Below are 17,400 nucleotides of genomic sequence, written 5' to 3' on the forward strand. Positions count from 1 at the left end.
GGGGGTGGGGAGCTGGGGAGAGATAGCATGGGGAGAAATGTCAGATGTAGGTGATGGGGAGGAAGGCAGCAAATCACACTACCACATGTGTACCTATGCAACAATCTTGCATGTTCTTCACATGTACCCCAAAACCTAAAATGCAATTAAATAAATAAATAAATAAATACGATGCCTGGGCCCTACCTGGACCAATAAATAAAGTGTCCTAGAGATGGGGCTTAGAATATGAGAGTCTTTTAAAAACACCCCAATGAAATTCTATTTATAGGCTGGGTTGTAATTACGTACATATGGTACTTGTCATGTTAGAAAGGCTTCCTTCCTTCCTTTTCTCCCTGCCTTCCTTTCTCCTTCCAACAAACACTTACTGAGTAGCTGCTACAAGAGAAAACTTATTTTTGGAGGTCAGGGACATTAGACAAATATGTGCACATGTGTTTCAGTAGCCGGGACAGCAACATGGCAGAGGACGGGGGGAGCCCAAACCAGAGCAGTTTCCACCTAAGAGAGGAGGGGTGGGGTTCGTTGGGAAACACCTCTCAGAGGTGATGCTTTAGCAAAGGTGTTCTTTTGTTCCTCTTTATTTCTACCTCTCTCAGTATTGTGAGACCAGTCAAAATAGGATGCACCCATTGTCTTAGTTTGAGTTATCCCTAAGAGCAGAGGCATATTAGCTTGCTAGGGCTACCAATAACAAGTTCCACAGCATATGCAGTTTAAACAACAGAAATTTCTTGCCTCACAGTTCTGGAGGCTTCAAGTTTGAGATCGAGGTGTTGGTAGGATTGGCTCCTCCTGAGGGCTGTGAAGGAAGGATCTGGCCCAGGCCCCTCTCCTTGGCTTGAAGATGGCCATCTTCTTGTTTGTGTGGTGTTCTCCCTGTTTAGATACGTTTGTATCCAAATTTCCCCTTTTTATGACATCAGTCCTATTTGATTAGAGCCCACCCCAGCGACCTCATGTGATTAAATTACGTCTACAATGACACAAATGACACAATTTCCAGATAAGTCACGTTCTGAAATACTGGGGGTTGAGACTTCAACATATGAATTTGGGGTGGGGAAAGGGTTCAATGCAACCCATCGCAAGAGGCTTTGCAAAAATCCTGAAGCAAGAAAGGTGAGAGTCTCTCACAGAAGGAGCTTGAGATAGGACATGGGTAACATGCGTAGAACTGCCCATGCCTGTGCTGCAAACGAGAGGACCAAGGCATCCTTTAACACGCTGTTTCTTCAGAGATGCTTTATTTCCACGCCGTTTCCCTGACCTGGACTGTGCTTTCTTTAGCATGCTGGCCCTCCAGGGGAATTGGAAAACTGACAGGGTGAATGTGGGTCTCCATAATACTGCCAGATACATAGTTTAGCCAACAGGTTAGTGATTGAAAACAGCTTCAATGGGATTAAAACCCTTCAAGATATTTCAAATAGCAACTACCTGCTGCGACAGCGGTAGGGGCAATATGTTATTAGAAACATCACCTTGCTGGCCAGTGAGCAGATGAAATCTTCCAAAACCCAATTAGCAAAGACTAAAAGTTTAAAAATAAAAAGTGGATGAGGATTAAAAATATAGTCATGTATTGCTTAATAATGAGGGTATATTCTGAGAAATGCATTGTCAGGTGATTTCATTATTTTGTGACCGTCACAGAGTGCGCTTACACAAACCTAGATGACATAGCCAGCTACACCTGGGCTATATGCATAGCCTGTTCTCCTCAGCAATAAACCTGTGCAACATGTTACTGCACTGAATACTGTAGGCAATTATAACACGATGGTATTTGTGTATCTGCACATATCTACACATTAAAAAGCACAGTATTATAATCTTACGGGATCACCATTATATGCAGTCTGTTGTTGACTGAAACTGAAATGTCATTATGTGGTGCATGACTGTATGTGCTCAATAGAACCTCTTAGGTATAGATTATAGTGGGTAAAATAAACTAATTCACCAAATATGGTTTGAGTACCTACTGCATCCAGGGATTATTCTAGGTGCACATCAGTAAAGAAACAAGAAAAATCCTTGTCCTCTTAAAGCTCAAGTTCTAGATGCAACTTGTTACCCCGACACATATTTATGGGTGTCATTTAAATGATAATATTAAAACCCATCAAAATCAATATTTCAGACAAGAAAGAGGGTATAGCCAATAAAATATTTTAGAAGGAACAATTCAAAAATATTGTTTTTTTTCCCAGGGTAAGTCTATGAATGATTCTTCTTTCCTACTTGTCTAGGTTTTTCACATTATCTTTAGTACGCATATATTATTTTTATATTTAAAAAAACTTTAAAGAAGAAGGGTGAAATCCAAGAGGTTTCTTGTCTAGATAGATTTTATCAAAAGTGCTCCTAGCCGGAGTAAACTTTGAAATTAGACTGCCTTGCGTTCCAATTTCAGCACTGCCCCTTTATTAGCTATGTGACATTGGATAGATCACATAACTTTTTAATTATATAAACTACAGTGTCATGATCTACAAAATGGGGGTAACATGCTAACCTCAACCTCCCAGAGTTGTTAAAAGATAAGATTCAACATGTATAAGCAATCCTCACACTGTGTTCTACCCATAGTAGGTGCTCAGTGTTTGCTGGATTGAATTGGGAAAGTCCCACTAAGATCAAGCCTGGCACTCTCATGCAGTGTAGTGAGAATAAAAAATGGCACTACCACCTTGGAAAAGCAGTTTAGCAGTTTCCTAAAAAATTAAGCATACACCTAACATATATTCCAGGCTTTTCACAGCTAGGGATTTACCAAGAAGAATGAAAGCTTATGTCCATACAAAGATTTGGATGCCAATAATCACAGCAGCTTTATATGTGTAGTATGCTAAATGAAAGAAACTGGACATGGAATAGTATATACTATATAATTCTATTCATTAAAAAGTAGAGAAAATGCCAACTAATCTGTAGTGTCAGAAAGCAATTCACTGGTTGCTTTGGGATGGGGTAGGCAATGGGAAAGGGAAGGATGGAGGGATTATAAAGCCTAAGTTGGAAACTTGGGGTGATGAACAGGTTCACTGTTTTGAATGAGGTGATGGTTTCTGGGTGTGCCCAAGCTTATGAAATTGCACACTTTATGCTAGGTACAGTGGCTCACACCTGTAATTCCAGCACTTTGGGAAGTCAAGGCAGGCAGATCACCTGAGGTCAGGAGTTAGAGACAAGCCTGGCCAACATGGTGAAATCCAGTCTCTACTAAAGATACAAAAATTCGGCAGACATGGTGACGTGTGCCTGTAATTCTAGATACTCAGGAGGCTGACACAGGAGAATCACTTGAACCCAGGAGGCAGAGGTTGTAGTAAGCTGATATTGTGCCACTGCACTCCAGCCTGGGCGACAAAGCAAGACCCTGTCTCAAAAAAGAAAGAAAAAAGAAAAAGAAATTGCACACTCTATATATGTGTAATTTATTATATGTTCATTTTACCTCAATAAAAAAATGTTTTAAAAAATCAATCTCAAGAGGAAGGCAAAATATATCACCTTTCTTAATCAGTCTTAGACATCCATAAAGGGAACAGTCAATTAGGTGACCAGTTGATGGTGAGAATTCAGATGAGATTTTCCAGTGAGCTGTGGGAATGGATTCACAGCAGGAGGAAGAGATTTAAATTTTTCAGTGTAGCCAGTCTGAAGTTATTACATTTTTAAAGAATGGTATGGATTTCTGTCCAGAACCAAAAGACAAAGCTATAAGACAGGGTGCTACATTTCTTGCCTGTCACGAACTGATGTAGCAAGCACACAAATATAAAATGCCTCATCAAAAAACTAATGCCCCTATATTCGGGAGGCTATTGTATCTGGGTGACAAATTTCAGATGCTAAGGAAAGATGCAAATGTAAACCATGTGGGTTGATTTTTTTTTCCTTCTTAAAGATAAAGCAGTGATACAGATGTCACCCTTGAATATATAAGTCAATGTAGAATCTTTGTTTTCTTTGTAGGTTAACAATGACAAATCATAAAACCCAAAAAACAGCAAATGAATTTCAGGGCCAAACTAAAGGACTAGATTAAATGGATTAATACCTCAAAACCCAGAATCAGAAAGAGAAAATTTGCGCTGGAGGACTAAAAGATGTGATTTTCATTTCAGTCTTGACTGGCACAGGGTATGACCCCTAGCAACCGTTAAGATAGAAGCAGGAATTCCGAGTTGTTTTGCTAAATGTTGTGAGGCGTTTAAAACAGAGACATCGCACATTTGTGGGATAGTTTACTATTATTTAAAATTTCTTTCCCTTTTTTTGTTTTAAAAATGACTCTGGGAAAAAAATCTAACATGATTTTTTTTTCTCTTATTATGTTATTAAAGGATACTGTTTTTTCAAGGTCATTTTTTATTTGGTGTGGAATAATTGCTCATGCCCCAAAGTCATGCAGTAAGTTTTGTTGCTGTCTAACTGGCTAAAGCGGGATGGGAGAAGCAAGAGTAATAGACCTGAGAGCTGAAAGGAACCTTGAATATCCTATAAAATTATGGCTGCCAGGGATGGCTCACCAGTCACAGAAACAAGGCCATGTATAGCCAAGCCGTGTAACGTTAGTTTAAAAGCTAAACCGTCACACAATATTTAAAATGAAGATAGGTCTTCAGAAAAGACTGTGAGGCTTGGGGGAATACAAAACTGAAGAGAGAGGGGTTTAGAGAATAAAACAATGGGTCTATCTTTCACAGATTTTACCTACATAAACCCCAAGAGAAAGGAGAGTAACATTTATTAAACACCTGCTGTTGGCTTGGCACATAGGAGCCACTATAATTAAGTTAGCATGTGCTCCCACAGAATATATCCCGTTGTAGAAAAAAGAATCAACAAACAACTCTAACACAAGGTCCTCAAGTGCAGGACATAAATGCTGTAAGAAAAATACAAAGGACTGTCTATCTGGTGAGAATGACACTTCCCTAACCTTAGATGTATGGCTAGCATTTTAACAACCTATATTTGTTTCTCTCTTTCCCTTTTTCTAGGTATCCAGATTAGTTCCTTTACTCAAGCTGACCTGACTTCACGAAATGTTCAGTATGTCCATTCTAGTGAGGTTGAGAAACATTCAGATGCCTTCAGCTTTGCATTGTCTGATGGAGTCAATGAGGTAGGTGAGGCACTGGACTCCATCCTTGAAAGGTATTGATTCCTCACCATCTTCTTTGAATGGAGTAGGCAGAGTGACTGATGAGAGGAAAGCTTCATTTTCCTCTGCTCTCAGTCAAGAGGTAGGGGCAGCCTTTGCAGCCCTTGGCTCGTGCCCAAGAGAACTCCTTCTGGGGCTCCTAATTATTGACTTGTTCCAGGAATGGTATGAAAGGGAAAGTAGAGAGCACCTACCTTCGGACCTGTTGGGTAGGTGCTAGGGACAGGTGTCCCACCTGCACTTTCTTGCCATTCTAGGTGACTCAGACTTTCCATATCACTCTTCACCCTGTTGATGATTCGCTGCCCATCGTACAGAACTCAGGGATGCGGGTGCAGGAGGGCGTGAGGAAGACCATCACAGAGTTTGAGCTTAAGGCTGTAGATGCTGACACAGAGGTAAGAGCCCTTCTTCCCTGGGTTTCCTGGCTAAATGAGAGGCTGACCTGGTGGCAGCTATTGCTTTGCAGCTGTGCATCCTGATGGTAGGGAGGAGCTGTGAGGTGAGTGCGAGCATCCTTGAAGAATTAAAAAACAGAAGATACCATGGCCTTCTGGGAAAGAGAAACAAATGCGTTTGAGATCAAATTGTTTTTAAACCCTTTCTCAAACCCTAAATGCATTCTTCCTCTCCCTTGATTACATGAAACAATCCTTTTAACCTGCTGATTTTATATTGATTTACAGAAAATAAGCTAGATGACATTTTACCCAATGTTATTATTTCCTATTAGCGTGAAGAGGGATTTCTATTCCTATATACCCTTTTTTCCATCTCATCTACTTCATCCAGACTTCTCTGATGGCAACTAATTATTAAAATTTGAGCCTCCTTAAAGACTAGGCTTTGTACAGTAAAACAGGGCATGTGGAGACTAAGCTCTTATTCCCACACTTCCAGTTTAAAGCATCTCACATTCTCTTGCATAAACTCATACTGCCACTCTTATTAATTAGTTCTATGTATCCGCTTCTCTGTGCCAGCACTCATTGATTGATTGATTGATTGATTCTTTTATCAAATATTAATTACCTATGAGGTTCTAGGCTTTGCTCTAGATGCTAAAGACAGAGTTGTAACAAAACAGATAAAGTTGCAGGCTTAGAAAGTTTACTACCTTTGGTTGGGGGAAAGACAGCAAAGAAGGAAGAGATTATGTCAGATACAATAAGTCCTATGAAGAAAAATAAAGAGAGATGAGGAATATATAGAGATTGATAGATGTGCTACTTTAGAGTGTCCAGAGAAGACCTCTCTGAGGAGGTCATATTTTAGCAAAGACATTGCTAAGCAAAAGAGCAAGCTATGCAGTTATTTAGGATGATTCACCCTCCAGAGAGAGTTACCGGAAATGCAAAGGCACTGTCATCAAGTGCACTTGGACTCTGGGAATAACTGCAGCAAAGGTGGCAAGAGGTCAAGAGGCTGGAACCCATCGAACAGGCAGGAGAAAAGAATGAGGCTGGGCAGAACGCTGGGACTAGGTCACAGAGGGCAGTGTAGGCCCAGGTTAGGCCTTGGCATTTTGTTCTAAGTTGGTAGGAAATTCTTGGAGAGCCTTGGGTAGGATTTTATGTTTCTTTTTCCTTCTATGTATTACTGTAGAAGCAGTAATTAAAAATAAAAAATTAGCTTCTGTTGTGGTGTATACAGGATTCTGTATATAAGCATTTTGGGGAAACATATGGGAAGGAAATGAACAGGTTAAAAAGGTCCATTTCCTATCTTCTTGGTAGAGGTTAAAAATTCAGGCTTTCCCTTATGACCTGAAGAGAAGAAATTTAAATTTCTTAGTATTACAACTGAAGGTACCAGAATATAAGCCCAGTTGTAGCAATCAGTGTGGTCGTTCTCTTTAGCCCTATTTTTGGTGTCTATAAAGATAATGCAGTCCTTATTTTATCGATGTCTTCGGGTTCTGCTACCCTTGACCAGCAACTGGGCATCACTCACTCTTCTGGTTTCTGTTATGAGCTTCCCTCCCCTCTGATATTTTGCCTCTCGGACAGGCCGAGTCTGTCACATTCACCATTGTGCAGCCTCCACGCCATGGCACCATCGAGCGAACCAGCAATGGGCAGCATTTCCACCTCACCTCCACCTTCACTGTGGAAGACATCTACCAGAACCGGGTCAGCTACAGCCATGACGGCAGTCACTCCCTCAAAGACTGGTTCACCTTCACCGTTTCTGATGGGACAAACCCCTTCTTTATCATTGAGGAGGGGGGAAAAGAGGTGAGGGATAAGGACACTGGAGGAGGTAGCCTAGCACTGCACGCCAGAGGCAGAACATGGATTTTTACATCAAGCATACCATTGTTTGACTTCTTGTTTATTCACTAGCTAGTAGATTGGCCTTGGGCAAATTACATTTCTAAGCCTCAGCTTTTCATCTGTAAAATAGGCCTGAATTATCTGCTTCAAATAGTTGGTTTAAGGATCCAAGGAGGTAATCCATGTAAAATGCTTAACACTGTAGACCAATAGTGAGTGCTCAATATATGGTGATAGTTCTTGTTGTTAGTATTACTGTTATTTTCTTTTTTGCCCATCCTTTACTCCTTAATTTTTCTTTCATTTGGGTTTTAAATAATATCACATATCTGTAGATTGTTTTTCTCTTTTTGGACTGGGACCCCTCAGTCCAACCAGAGTTTCTTAGTCTTTGAGAAATAACAGTGGCTAAGAGTGTAGTTTTTGCATCCAAAATATATTGATATTTTAAAAAATAATTTTTTATTTTTTATTTTTGTGGGTACATAGGTATATATACTTATGGGGTACATGAGATGTTTTGATATGGGCATGCAATGCGTAATACACATATCGTGGAAAATGGAGTATCCATCCCCTCAAGCGTTTATTCTTTATGTTGCAAACGATCTAATTATTCTCTTTTAGTTTTTTTAAAATATATAATTAAATTATTTTTGACAGTAGTCACCTGTCATGCTAGCACATACTATGCCTTATTCATTCATTCTAACTGGTTTTGGTACCCATTAAAACCTGCCTGCCCCCTTACTACCCTTCCCAGCCTCTAGTAACTGTCCTTCTCCTCTCCATCTCCATGGGTTCAGTTGTTTTAATTTTTAGATCCCATATATATGTGAGAAAATATGATGTTTGATTGTGTCTGGCTTATTTCACTTAATGAATGGCCTCCAGTTCTATCCATGTTGTTGCAAATGACTGAATCTCATTTTTTATGGCTGAATAGTACTCCATTGTGTATATGTACCACATTTTCTTTATCCATTCATCTACTGATGGACACTTAAGTTGTTTCCAAATCTAGGCTATGGTGAACTCTGCTACAACAAATGTGGGAGTCCAGATAACTCTTCAATATACCAATTTCCCTTCTTTTGGGAATATATCCAGCAGTGGGATTGCTGGATTATATGGCAGCCCTATTTTTAGTTTTTTGAAGAACCTCCAAACCGTTCTCCATAGTGGTTGTACTAATTTACATTCCCACCTACAGTGTATGAAAGTTCTCTTTTCTCCACATCCTCACTAGCATTTTTTATTGCCTGTCTTTCAGAAAAAAAAAGCCATTTTAACTGGAGTGAGATGACATCCATTGTAATTTTGATTTGCATTTCTCTGGTGATCAGTGATGTGTTCACATCACTTTTGATATGTCTCTTTTCCATTTGTATATCTTCTTTTGACAAATGTCTATTCAAATCTTTTGCCTATTTTAAAATTAGATTAGATTTTTTTTCCTATAGAGTTGTTTGAGCCCCTAATATATTCTACTTATTAATCCCTTGCAGATGAGTAGATGACAGGTATTTTCACCCATTCCATGGGTTGTCCCTTCACTGTTGATTGTTTCCTTTGCTGTGCAGAAGCCTTTTAACCTAAGAAGATCTCATTTGTCCAATTTTGCTTTGGTTACCTGTGCTTATGGGGTAATACTCAAGAAATCTTTGCTCAGACCAATATCCTAAACAGTTTCCTTAATCCTTTCTTGTAGTAGTTTCGTGGTTTGAGGTCTCAGGTTTAATTCTTTAGTCCATTTTTATTTGATTTTTGTATGTGGTGAGAGATAGGGGTCTAGTTTCATTCTTCTGCATATGTATATCTGAAAAGATACTGATTTAATTTCCAGCTCTGTCATGTACAAACTGAATGTACTTGTAAATCATTTAAACTTTCTAAGCCTCAGTTCCCCATCTGTAAAATGGGAGTGATACATATTCTCCTGATATACATAAAGCACATAGTGCAGTGCCTGACACACACGAAACATCAGATAAACTGAAGCTGTCATCATTTTAGAACCAGCTTATGAAACCAGTAAAATCCTTTTCTCTTGAGGCCATGCAACTGTCAAGCTTTACTTCCTAAAGGAATTGCTGCCTTCTAACATCCAGATATCCAGAAGAAATGTCGATTCCCCTTCCTCTCCCATCCTGCCACTTTTACTCATTCCTTTATTTGTTAGCTAGCTCTTCTGCAGTTCGCAAACCTACCCTGGGAAAAACTGCAATTCTGGTGAAAGGTGGGCCTGGGGGCACCTCTGCATCTTTGTCTGACCCAAGAGAGGCAGTTTTAGTGAGCAGCATGTGTGAACCTTACTATACCTCCAAGATAGCAAAAGGATCCACTTCTCAGGCCTGCACTGTTCCTTTGCTACTTGGACGATGAGGGATTATTTTCCTGGAAAAAGATCCTCTGTGTCCTTTAGAGACAAACAGTCTGTGGGAAGATCATTCTCAGTTAGCTAGTGTGTTGGTGGGATGGCTCTTGGGATTTTCCTGCCATTTCGGTGTCTGAACAACATCACCACCTGGCAAGTCATCACTCTTGTTTTTTCTCTCCCAAATTGTAGTTAGTATGACTTTCAGAAGAGAAAAATGATTTCAGGATATATCAGCAAGAGGGCTACCGCTCTTATAAACAAAATGTTACAGCAGGTCTCTGGTGGGACCGTGTCGTTTAAAAAATGGAAATTACTTAGAAGGTGGGTTGTGAGAGATTAAAAAGCCAGTGTCTTGTTGCCCTGTGTCCCAGCTTGCAGTATCCACTCAGGAACAGTGAGGTGTTAGATCCAATTTACAATGTGTATGTTGCATGCATCCATGTTTGTATCTGTGAGAATGGAATTACGAATGAAATTTCCTTTTCATTATTCCCACAAATACTTTTATTCTTGATTTCTTCTATCCCTCACCCTCATGTAGAAAGCTCGCCCTTAAAGCAGACAACAACAATGGGAAAAGGAAAAAAAAAGAAAGAAAATAGCTTCTCATGAAAACCTCTTTCACATCTGGCATAATCCCACCTAGAAATTTTAACATTAACAATCGAATGATTGTTTTTATCAGTCTTTCAAGAAAATTTTAACAAGGTTTGTTGAAAGGAAAATACTGTTTATTGTTTTATCCCAAGGCAATATTTAACGCAACAAAAGAAGACATAGGTATGTGAAAATCAACTTCCATAGCAGGTCCAGCAAGGATGCCACTTGTTTTTTTTCTGTTTTTTGTGGGTTTTTTTGCTTTTCTTCCTACATTGTTCTCACTCTATCATTCAGCTTTCTCCCTTAGGCCTTGTGCCAAGACGATAAGGGATGGGAACGGACTCAGTTGCACATCCCTCATCTCTGAAGTATCAGCAGGTATCAGGGTTTCCAGCTGTGTAGGCCTTGGACCTGACATACTTCAGGTGCTTGTGAATGATGAGTTTTCTTTTCTGCCCTCCTTTACAGATTATGACGGCAGCACCTCAGCCATTCCAAGTAGACATCCTCCCGGTAGATGATGGCACACCTAGAATTGTCACCAACCTGGGACTCCAGTGGCTGGAATACATGGATGGCAAGGTAAGGCCTGACCCTCTGTCATGTTTACCCCACACAACTTGGGCTACATCCTTATTCATGGCAATGAGTTTATGAATAGAACTCCAGTTCAGCTCACCTGTTTATCCCTTCCTAAATAAACTGATTTTCCCGAGATCGGTAAGCTAGATGAGTTTGGTTAGGATTGTTTGTTAATTTGTTCTATTCTGTAGGATTTGTTAAAATTGTATATAGTTTAAGATGCTCTTACAAATAGGTCAAACTAGATAGAATTTTATTTATTTTCATCTTGCATATAGGATGGAAGTATGTAGGCAGTCTAGGGCTCTACATGAGCACTTAGAGATGCAGATTCCCTCCACCATATTGTTCTGCCATCACTAGGTGGTTGCTATTGACTACCTGGCCAAACTTCTTCAGAAATTCATCAATATACAATTGGCCCTCAGTATCTGCAGATTCCACATCTATGGATTCTACCAACTGTGGCTTAAAAATATTTGAAGGAAAAAGAATAAGAAATAATATGCATTTATAAAATATAGTATAACAACCATTCATATAGCATTTATGCCATTTTAGGTATTATAAGTAATCTTGAAATGACTTAAAGTATACAGGAGAATGTATGTAGGTTACATGCAAATAATATGCCATTTTATATAAGGGACTTCAGCATCCTTGGATTTTGTAATCATCAGGGAAGCCTAGAACCAATCCCCATAGATACTGAGGGACAACTGTACCAGCATATGGGAAGGAGAAAACAGAAAGAGAGGGGCAAGTAACTCCATGTTAAGCAAGTGATACAGAAATTGAATGCATCCCTTGCACTCATATTTATTGGCAAGAAATTGTTCATATGGCCTAAATGTTGCATGGGAGGCTGGAAAATAGCATCTCTAGCTGGGCAGGCAGAGGCTCCGCTAAAACATTGTTCACTAGAAGAAGGGAAGGTGGATTTTGGAAAATATATAGTGTCTGCCATAAATGAGAAAGAAACGGAGCATTTTTGTAGGTGAGTGTGTGCAGATGAATTGTACTTTAGATATTTCTTTCTCTTTCTCCTAATTTCCAAATTGGTGACTTTAAGATCTATACCATAATTTTCACCTGGTAATCATGTCAAGCACTAAATCCACATCCCCACCCAAACACAGTTCTTCAGTTGAGAGCTGGGTTCTTGCATTGGTGAGTGGTATTCTTTCTAGGATACGGCTTGTTTTCCATCTCCATGGAGCTGATTAGTTCATTGTATGTGTAGCTGTTGCACTATAGCTTCTCACTAAACTGGTTGATTTAAAAAACAAATAAACAAGTAAACAAAAACAACCATGAATTAAAGTTAGTGCAAATTCCTCCTATGCCCTATTTGATCTTTGTTTCCCAACATATTCAGAGCAATTTCATTCTCCTCTCAATGCTCTCCAATTGGGTTTCTACCCCCTATTCCTACTCTATTGCAGTAACTATTATTAAAGTAACCAATGACCTCTATTTTCCCAAATCCAGAGGCCAATTATGCCTTTACATTACTAGACCTGAAAAATATTCAATACTGTTGACCACCACCTTTCTTCACTCAAACCTTGGCTCTCACGAACAACTTCAATGACTGAATGAGTGAATTAATTAAAGTTCAGCCAGTATTCTTGGCCAATATCAGGGTACAGTCTGTTTATCTTATTCTATTTGAAGAATCCATAATTGACACCTAGAAAGTAGCCACCTTATCTGCACTGAAGTATCCTTTCAAAGTTCCAACTTTGTTTCAAGGCCCAACTGAAATTCCACTGCCTCCAATCTGTCCTCCTTCAAGTCCAGATGAAATTAATCTCTCTTTCTCAAAAAGTGTACAGCCCTCTTTTTATGACTTCTATTATAGCTCTTGCCACATTGAACTTGTGCATGAGCCTTTCTTTCCCAATAAAGTGTGAATACCTTGAGGGCAGAAGCTGGGATAGTTTTCATCCTCATAGCCTCTCCAATCCTGACAGAGTTTTCCATGCAGTAAATACACTCAGTAAATCATTGTTGAGCTGAATTAAATCTGAGTCAGAGGGTCTTGTTCCTGCTTTATTCCTACTTCGGAAATTAAATTTAATGGTTTTCTATTCTAGGCAACCAACCTGATCACCAAGAAGGAACTGCTGACCGTGGACCCAGACACCGAGGGCGCACAGCTTGTTTATGAGATAACAACAGGCCCCAAACATGGCTTTGTGGAGAACAAGCTGCAGCCTGGCAGAGCTGCTGCCACCTTCACCCAGGGTGAGGAGTCTCCCGGGACTTAGAAATGGGAGAAATCTGTGCTAATGTCACTCTCCCTATCTCCCAGACTCTTCTCACGGCCACTTCCAGCTACTTATGCCCAAGTAACCTCTTTGCAAACAGAGATCTTCTAGTGTCCAACCACTCAACTTGTGAATTTTATTTCTCCTGATTTTTTTCCCTGCGACGATAAACTATGGCAGAAAAAAATTCATCTTCACTGTGCTTCCTCAAGTCCTAAATTGCGCTAAGTATTGGCCAGGTTTTCTGGAAAAGGATGCATGATACTGCTTGGTTTTCTTTAAAAGCAATAACAACAACAAAGCAAAAAATAACAAGCAGATATTATGAATTATCTGTGATCCTCTGTGGTTTATTTTTTGTTCTCTAAGGATCATAGGCTTTAAGTCCTCAGCCACAAAATTAAAATCAGCATGTACAAGTTGCTCAACAGAAACGTTTTCCCTGTTTTGAATCACCTCAAGCAGACATTGTTATATTTTTGTTTTGTATAAGTGTGTCAGGCTTCTCTGGAATTTTTTCAGGATGGACTTGACTAGGAGCAGTCATTGCAAAACTGCATCTCCAAATTCATGCTCCGTGAATTTTTTTTTGTTGTTACTCCCTGTCCTCAATTGTATGTTCTGTCCTCACACCTTTTTTAGCTGTGCTTTGTGTATGGGATGTTTAAACCCAACCCCAGCTATTCTTGTTAGCACATAGCTTCCAAAGAAACTTTATTAGAATGCATTAGTTCTAAGAGTGAGGATTGGGTCTGAGGCTTTTCTCTGCCAACTCTAGGATTTGCCATCGATATTCACAGACATTTATTGAAGTGCTTTTTGTCAGGACCCTGGGATTCTCATTTTATAACACCATAAGAGATATTTATAATATCTCTGTACATAAAGATAGATCTTTTGTTTCACAGAGCTTCAGGATTTTATTTTAAAATCTGACAGAAACATTTATTTTAAAGACTACTGTACTTTCAGTGCTTGGGGAAATAAGTTTTGTCTGTAACCCATTCGAAGAATAAACTAGGTATGTTGGTGTGGTAATCTATGAAGTTGTTATTACATGCCTGTTAATTCACAGTATTTTTTTCTCACAGAGGATGTGAACTTGGGGTTGATTCGTTATGTGTTGCACAAGGAGAAGATCCCTGAGATGATGGATAGTTTTCAGTTTCTGGTGAGAGACAGTAAACCCAATGTGGTCAGCGACAATGTCTTCCATATCCAGTGGTCCCTCATCAGCTTTAAATATACCAGGTACAAATGTTACTGTGCTTTCCTTTTTGAGAAATGAATCAGGCAAGCAGAGGGAGTCAGGATGAAGCATGCTGGGGGCAGCTCCAGTCACCTGTTGATGGTGGTGATGAAGATGATGGCAGTGATAAAAATAATAATTGCACCAAATGTTTATTGAGTACTGTATATATTAGGTACTGCACTGGGACTTAACATGCATCATCTTGTTTAACACTTGCAGTTCTGAGATTAATTTTATTCCTGTCCCCACAGCAGCAAAGTAAGAGAGACAGAAACTTGTTTATGTAACTTGTCCACAGTCACATAGCTAATAAGCAGTAAAACCAAGACGTAAGCCCAGTGATCTTATCCATGTGCTCTGCTGCCTCGCAGACAAATGTTTTTGCTTCTGTCTTCAAGTTTTAGAAGAGAGTCTGGTATAACTGATAGGAAAAATAAAAATAGGCGTTCAAGTTTGGAAAATAGTTATTGGCCCACACTCTCAGTATCTTCACCTTCTATCTCTATTCTCCTTGTTCGCAAGCCTGTTTTCTCCCCTGGCTTATTGGCTTATTTGGGTTTTGTAGGAATGTGTATCTTTAGGGCTAACTGCATGGCTTAATGCAGACAGCTCTTTAAGATATCTTTCTAATCTGTTGGGGAGTTAGAAAGGCAAACAGAGATACTGACTGGTAAAGGTAATGTGCAAGCATGGTGCTGATTTTATAGGATTATAATTTGTGTGGGGGGAAATATTCTTTAAGTCTACATTTCAGAGACTCACTGTCCAAGAAATCAACCTCATAAAAATTCAGATAAAAATTGGAACTTGCGGGGGTGGGGAGGGAAGGTGGTAAAAAGAAAGACTTAAAAACTTGATTTTGTGTGCCCCAGATTCAGGCTGTTCTACTCTTGCACACATTTGGAGAATTAGAGGAAAATTAGTATCAACTTTTACGTACATAATGTTTTGCTATTATTTACCTCTTGATTGTATTGCCTTCAAAATTTAATACACTCAGTAAAATTCATCCCTTTTTCTGAACAATCCTCTAACATTTAGTGGACTAAGTGGTATAGAGGGTCCCAAAGCTGGCAATGAAGACTGGGGTCTCAGAGGCACTTTCCCTTCTGTCCTCATAGCAACAAGACATCCACCCAGGTCCAGGGGCCATCCTCAGAGGTGAAAAACAAAGCCCAGCTCATGCCCAACTTTCTGTGGCCTTTCCAAACCTAGATACTTATTATAAATCAATAGCACATGAATAGTTGGCCTTCTGCTTTACAAAAGCAGTAGAGATTCTGAGCAGCAAGCTAAATTAATCCTGTCCTTCCTCCATTGTCTTAAAGTTCCATGTTTCCAAACACCTGTTATCTAGGCTGAACTCATATTTTCTTACTTCTGCTTCTGCCCTGACTCCATTACACAGTTCCTGGAGATCTGGTCCAGCCAGTTCCCACCTAAGTTATTGATTGCCTTCCGAGAAGCTTTCTTCCCTAAGAACCCTAAGAGCCCACTGACCTATTGTGATTATTCAACCACAGTAGGAAGAGATTGCCCTTTCCCCGTGCCCGGAAATCTGAAGTTCATAGCTCCTGTGTGCTCTCCATCTCCCAAATTGACTCTCAACTTGCTTTCAAAGCAGGGCAGAAGACATTCTGCATCCACAGCTTCCCTGTTTATATTTGGTGCTCTGATTGTTCAGCTGAATACATTCCCTCAATTTACAGCCTGGATTCTTAAAGGAAACAAACTTCCTCTTCTCTGATTACCTAATGCCAAGAATGAAATGGAAGAGATGAGCATTAAACAAGTTGTTTCTTCATAATCATGGGGCATATTTTAAGACATGCCTTTTTGTGTGCTTCCAGCTACAATGTCAGTGAGAAGGCAGGGTCCGTCAGTGTCACGGTGCAGAGGACTGGGAACCTGAACCAATATGCCATCGTCCTATGTCGCACTGAGCAAGGCACCGCTAGCTCCAGCTCCAGCTCCAGGGTCAGCTCCCAACCTGGGCAACAGGACTATGTAGAGTATGCTGGCCAGGTAGGTGGGGCCATGGGGTTTGAGGGAGGCTCCAGCAAGGGCTGTGACATGGTTACAAGCGATTGTGGCACTTTCCCACTTCTTAGCCAAATTTCCTTTTCATTAGTATCCTTCCTCAAGTATTAAATAGTTTTCCTGTGTTCTCCTCCCATTGTACTTTGTTCTTCAGAATCTCTCTACCTTCCATGGAAGTTGTTGTTGTTGTTGTTGTGTGTGTGTGTGTGTTTTGTTTTGTTTTGTGTTTTGAGACGAACTCTTGTTCTGTCATCAGGCTGGAGTGCAATGGCACGATCTTGGCTCACTGCAACCTCCGACTCTCTGGTTCAAGTAATTCTCCTGCCTCAGCCTCCCTTGTAGCTGGGATTACAGGCATGCGTCACCATGCCCAGATAATTTTTGTATTTTTAGTAGAGACAGGGTATCATCATGTTGGCCAGGATGGTCTCGATTTCCTGACCTCGTGATCTGCCTGCTTCAGTCTCCCAAAGTGCTGAGATTACAGGCGTGAGCCACCGTGCCCAGCCTACCCTTCATTGAAGTTTTAAAAGCCAAAGCTGAAGTTGTTGTCTAGCTTCTCAGCCTTTACATTTTGCTTCATGACAAAAAGAAGTCTCCACGCATCGTGTTCTACACTTAGCTTTGATATCCCAACCCTTCCTTTCCCCTCTTCTCTACCTAAAGGAAGAGAAGAGAGTGTGTAGGAGACGGGTTGAGAAGCCCTTGCAATAGGCTGGCTAAGATGATGGAAGCTTAGACTTTGATTATGAAGTGAAGTTAGAGAAGTGGATGGATTCAACAGATGAGTGAGAATTGATAGGATTTGGCAGTAG

At 40.0% G+C, this 17,400-nt stretch overlaps 1 protein-coding gene across 2 annotated transcripts in view; it reads left to right on the top strand.

Moving 5' to 3' along the window:
• FRAS1 (Fraser extracellular matrix complex subunit 1) overlaps nt 1-17,400 on the top strand; it is a 460,089-nt gene that overhangs the window by 377,511 nt on the left and 65,178 nt on the right. For both annotated transcript variants that reach the window (XM_017540037.2, XM_037742541.1), the window contains exons 48-54: nt 5,019-5,143; nt 5,440-5,580; nt 7,192-7,419; nt 10,907-11,020; nt 13,120-13,270; nt 14,385-14,544; nt 16,396-16,570. In XM_017540037.2, the coding sequence (XP_017395526.1) occupies nt 5,019-5,143; nt 5,440-5,580; nt 7,192-7,419; nt 10,907-11,020; nt 13,120-13,270; nt 14,385-14,544; nt 16,396-16,570 (1,094 nt within the window). The remainder of the gene's footprint in view (nt 1-5,018; nt 5,144-5,439; nt 5,581-7,191; nt 7,420-10,906; nt 11,021-13,119; nt 13,271-14,384; nt 14,545-16,395; nt 16,571-17,400) is intronic.

The sequence above is a fragment of the Cebus imitator genome, unplaced genomic scaffold, assembly GCF_001604975.1.
Source record: "Cebus imitator isolate Cc_AM_T3 unplaced genomic scaffold, Cebus_imitator-1.0 Scaffold123, whole genome shotgun sequence".
NCBI lineage: Eukaryota > Metazoa > Chordata > Mammalia > Primates > Cebidae > Cebus > Cebus imitator.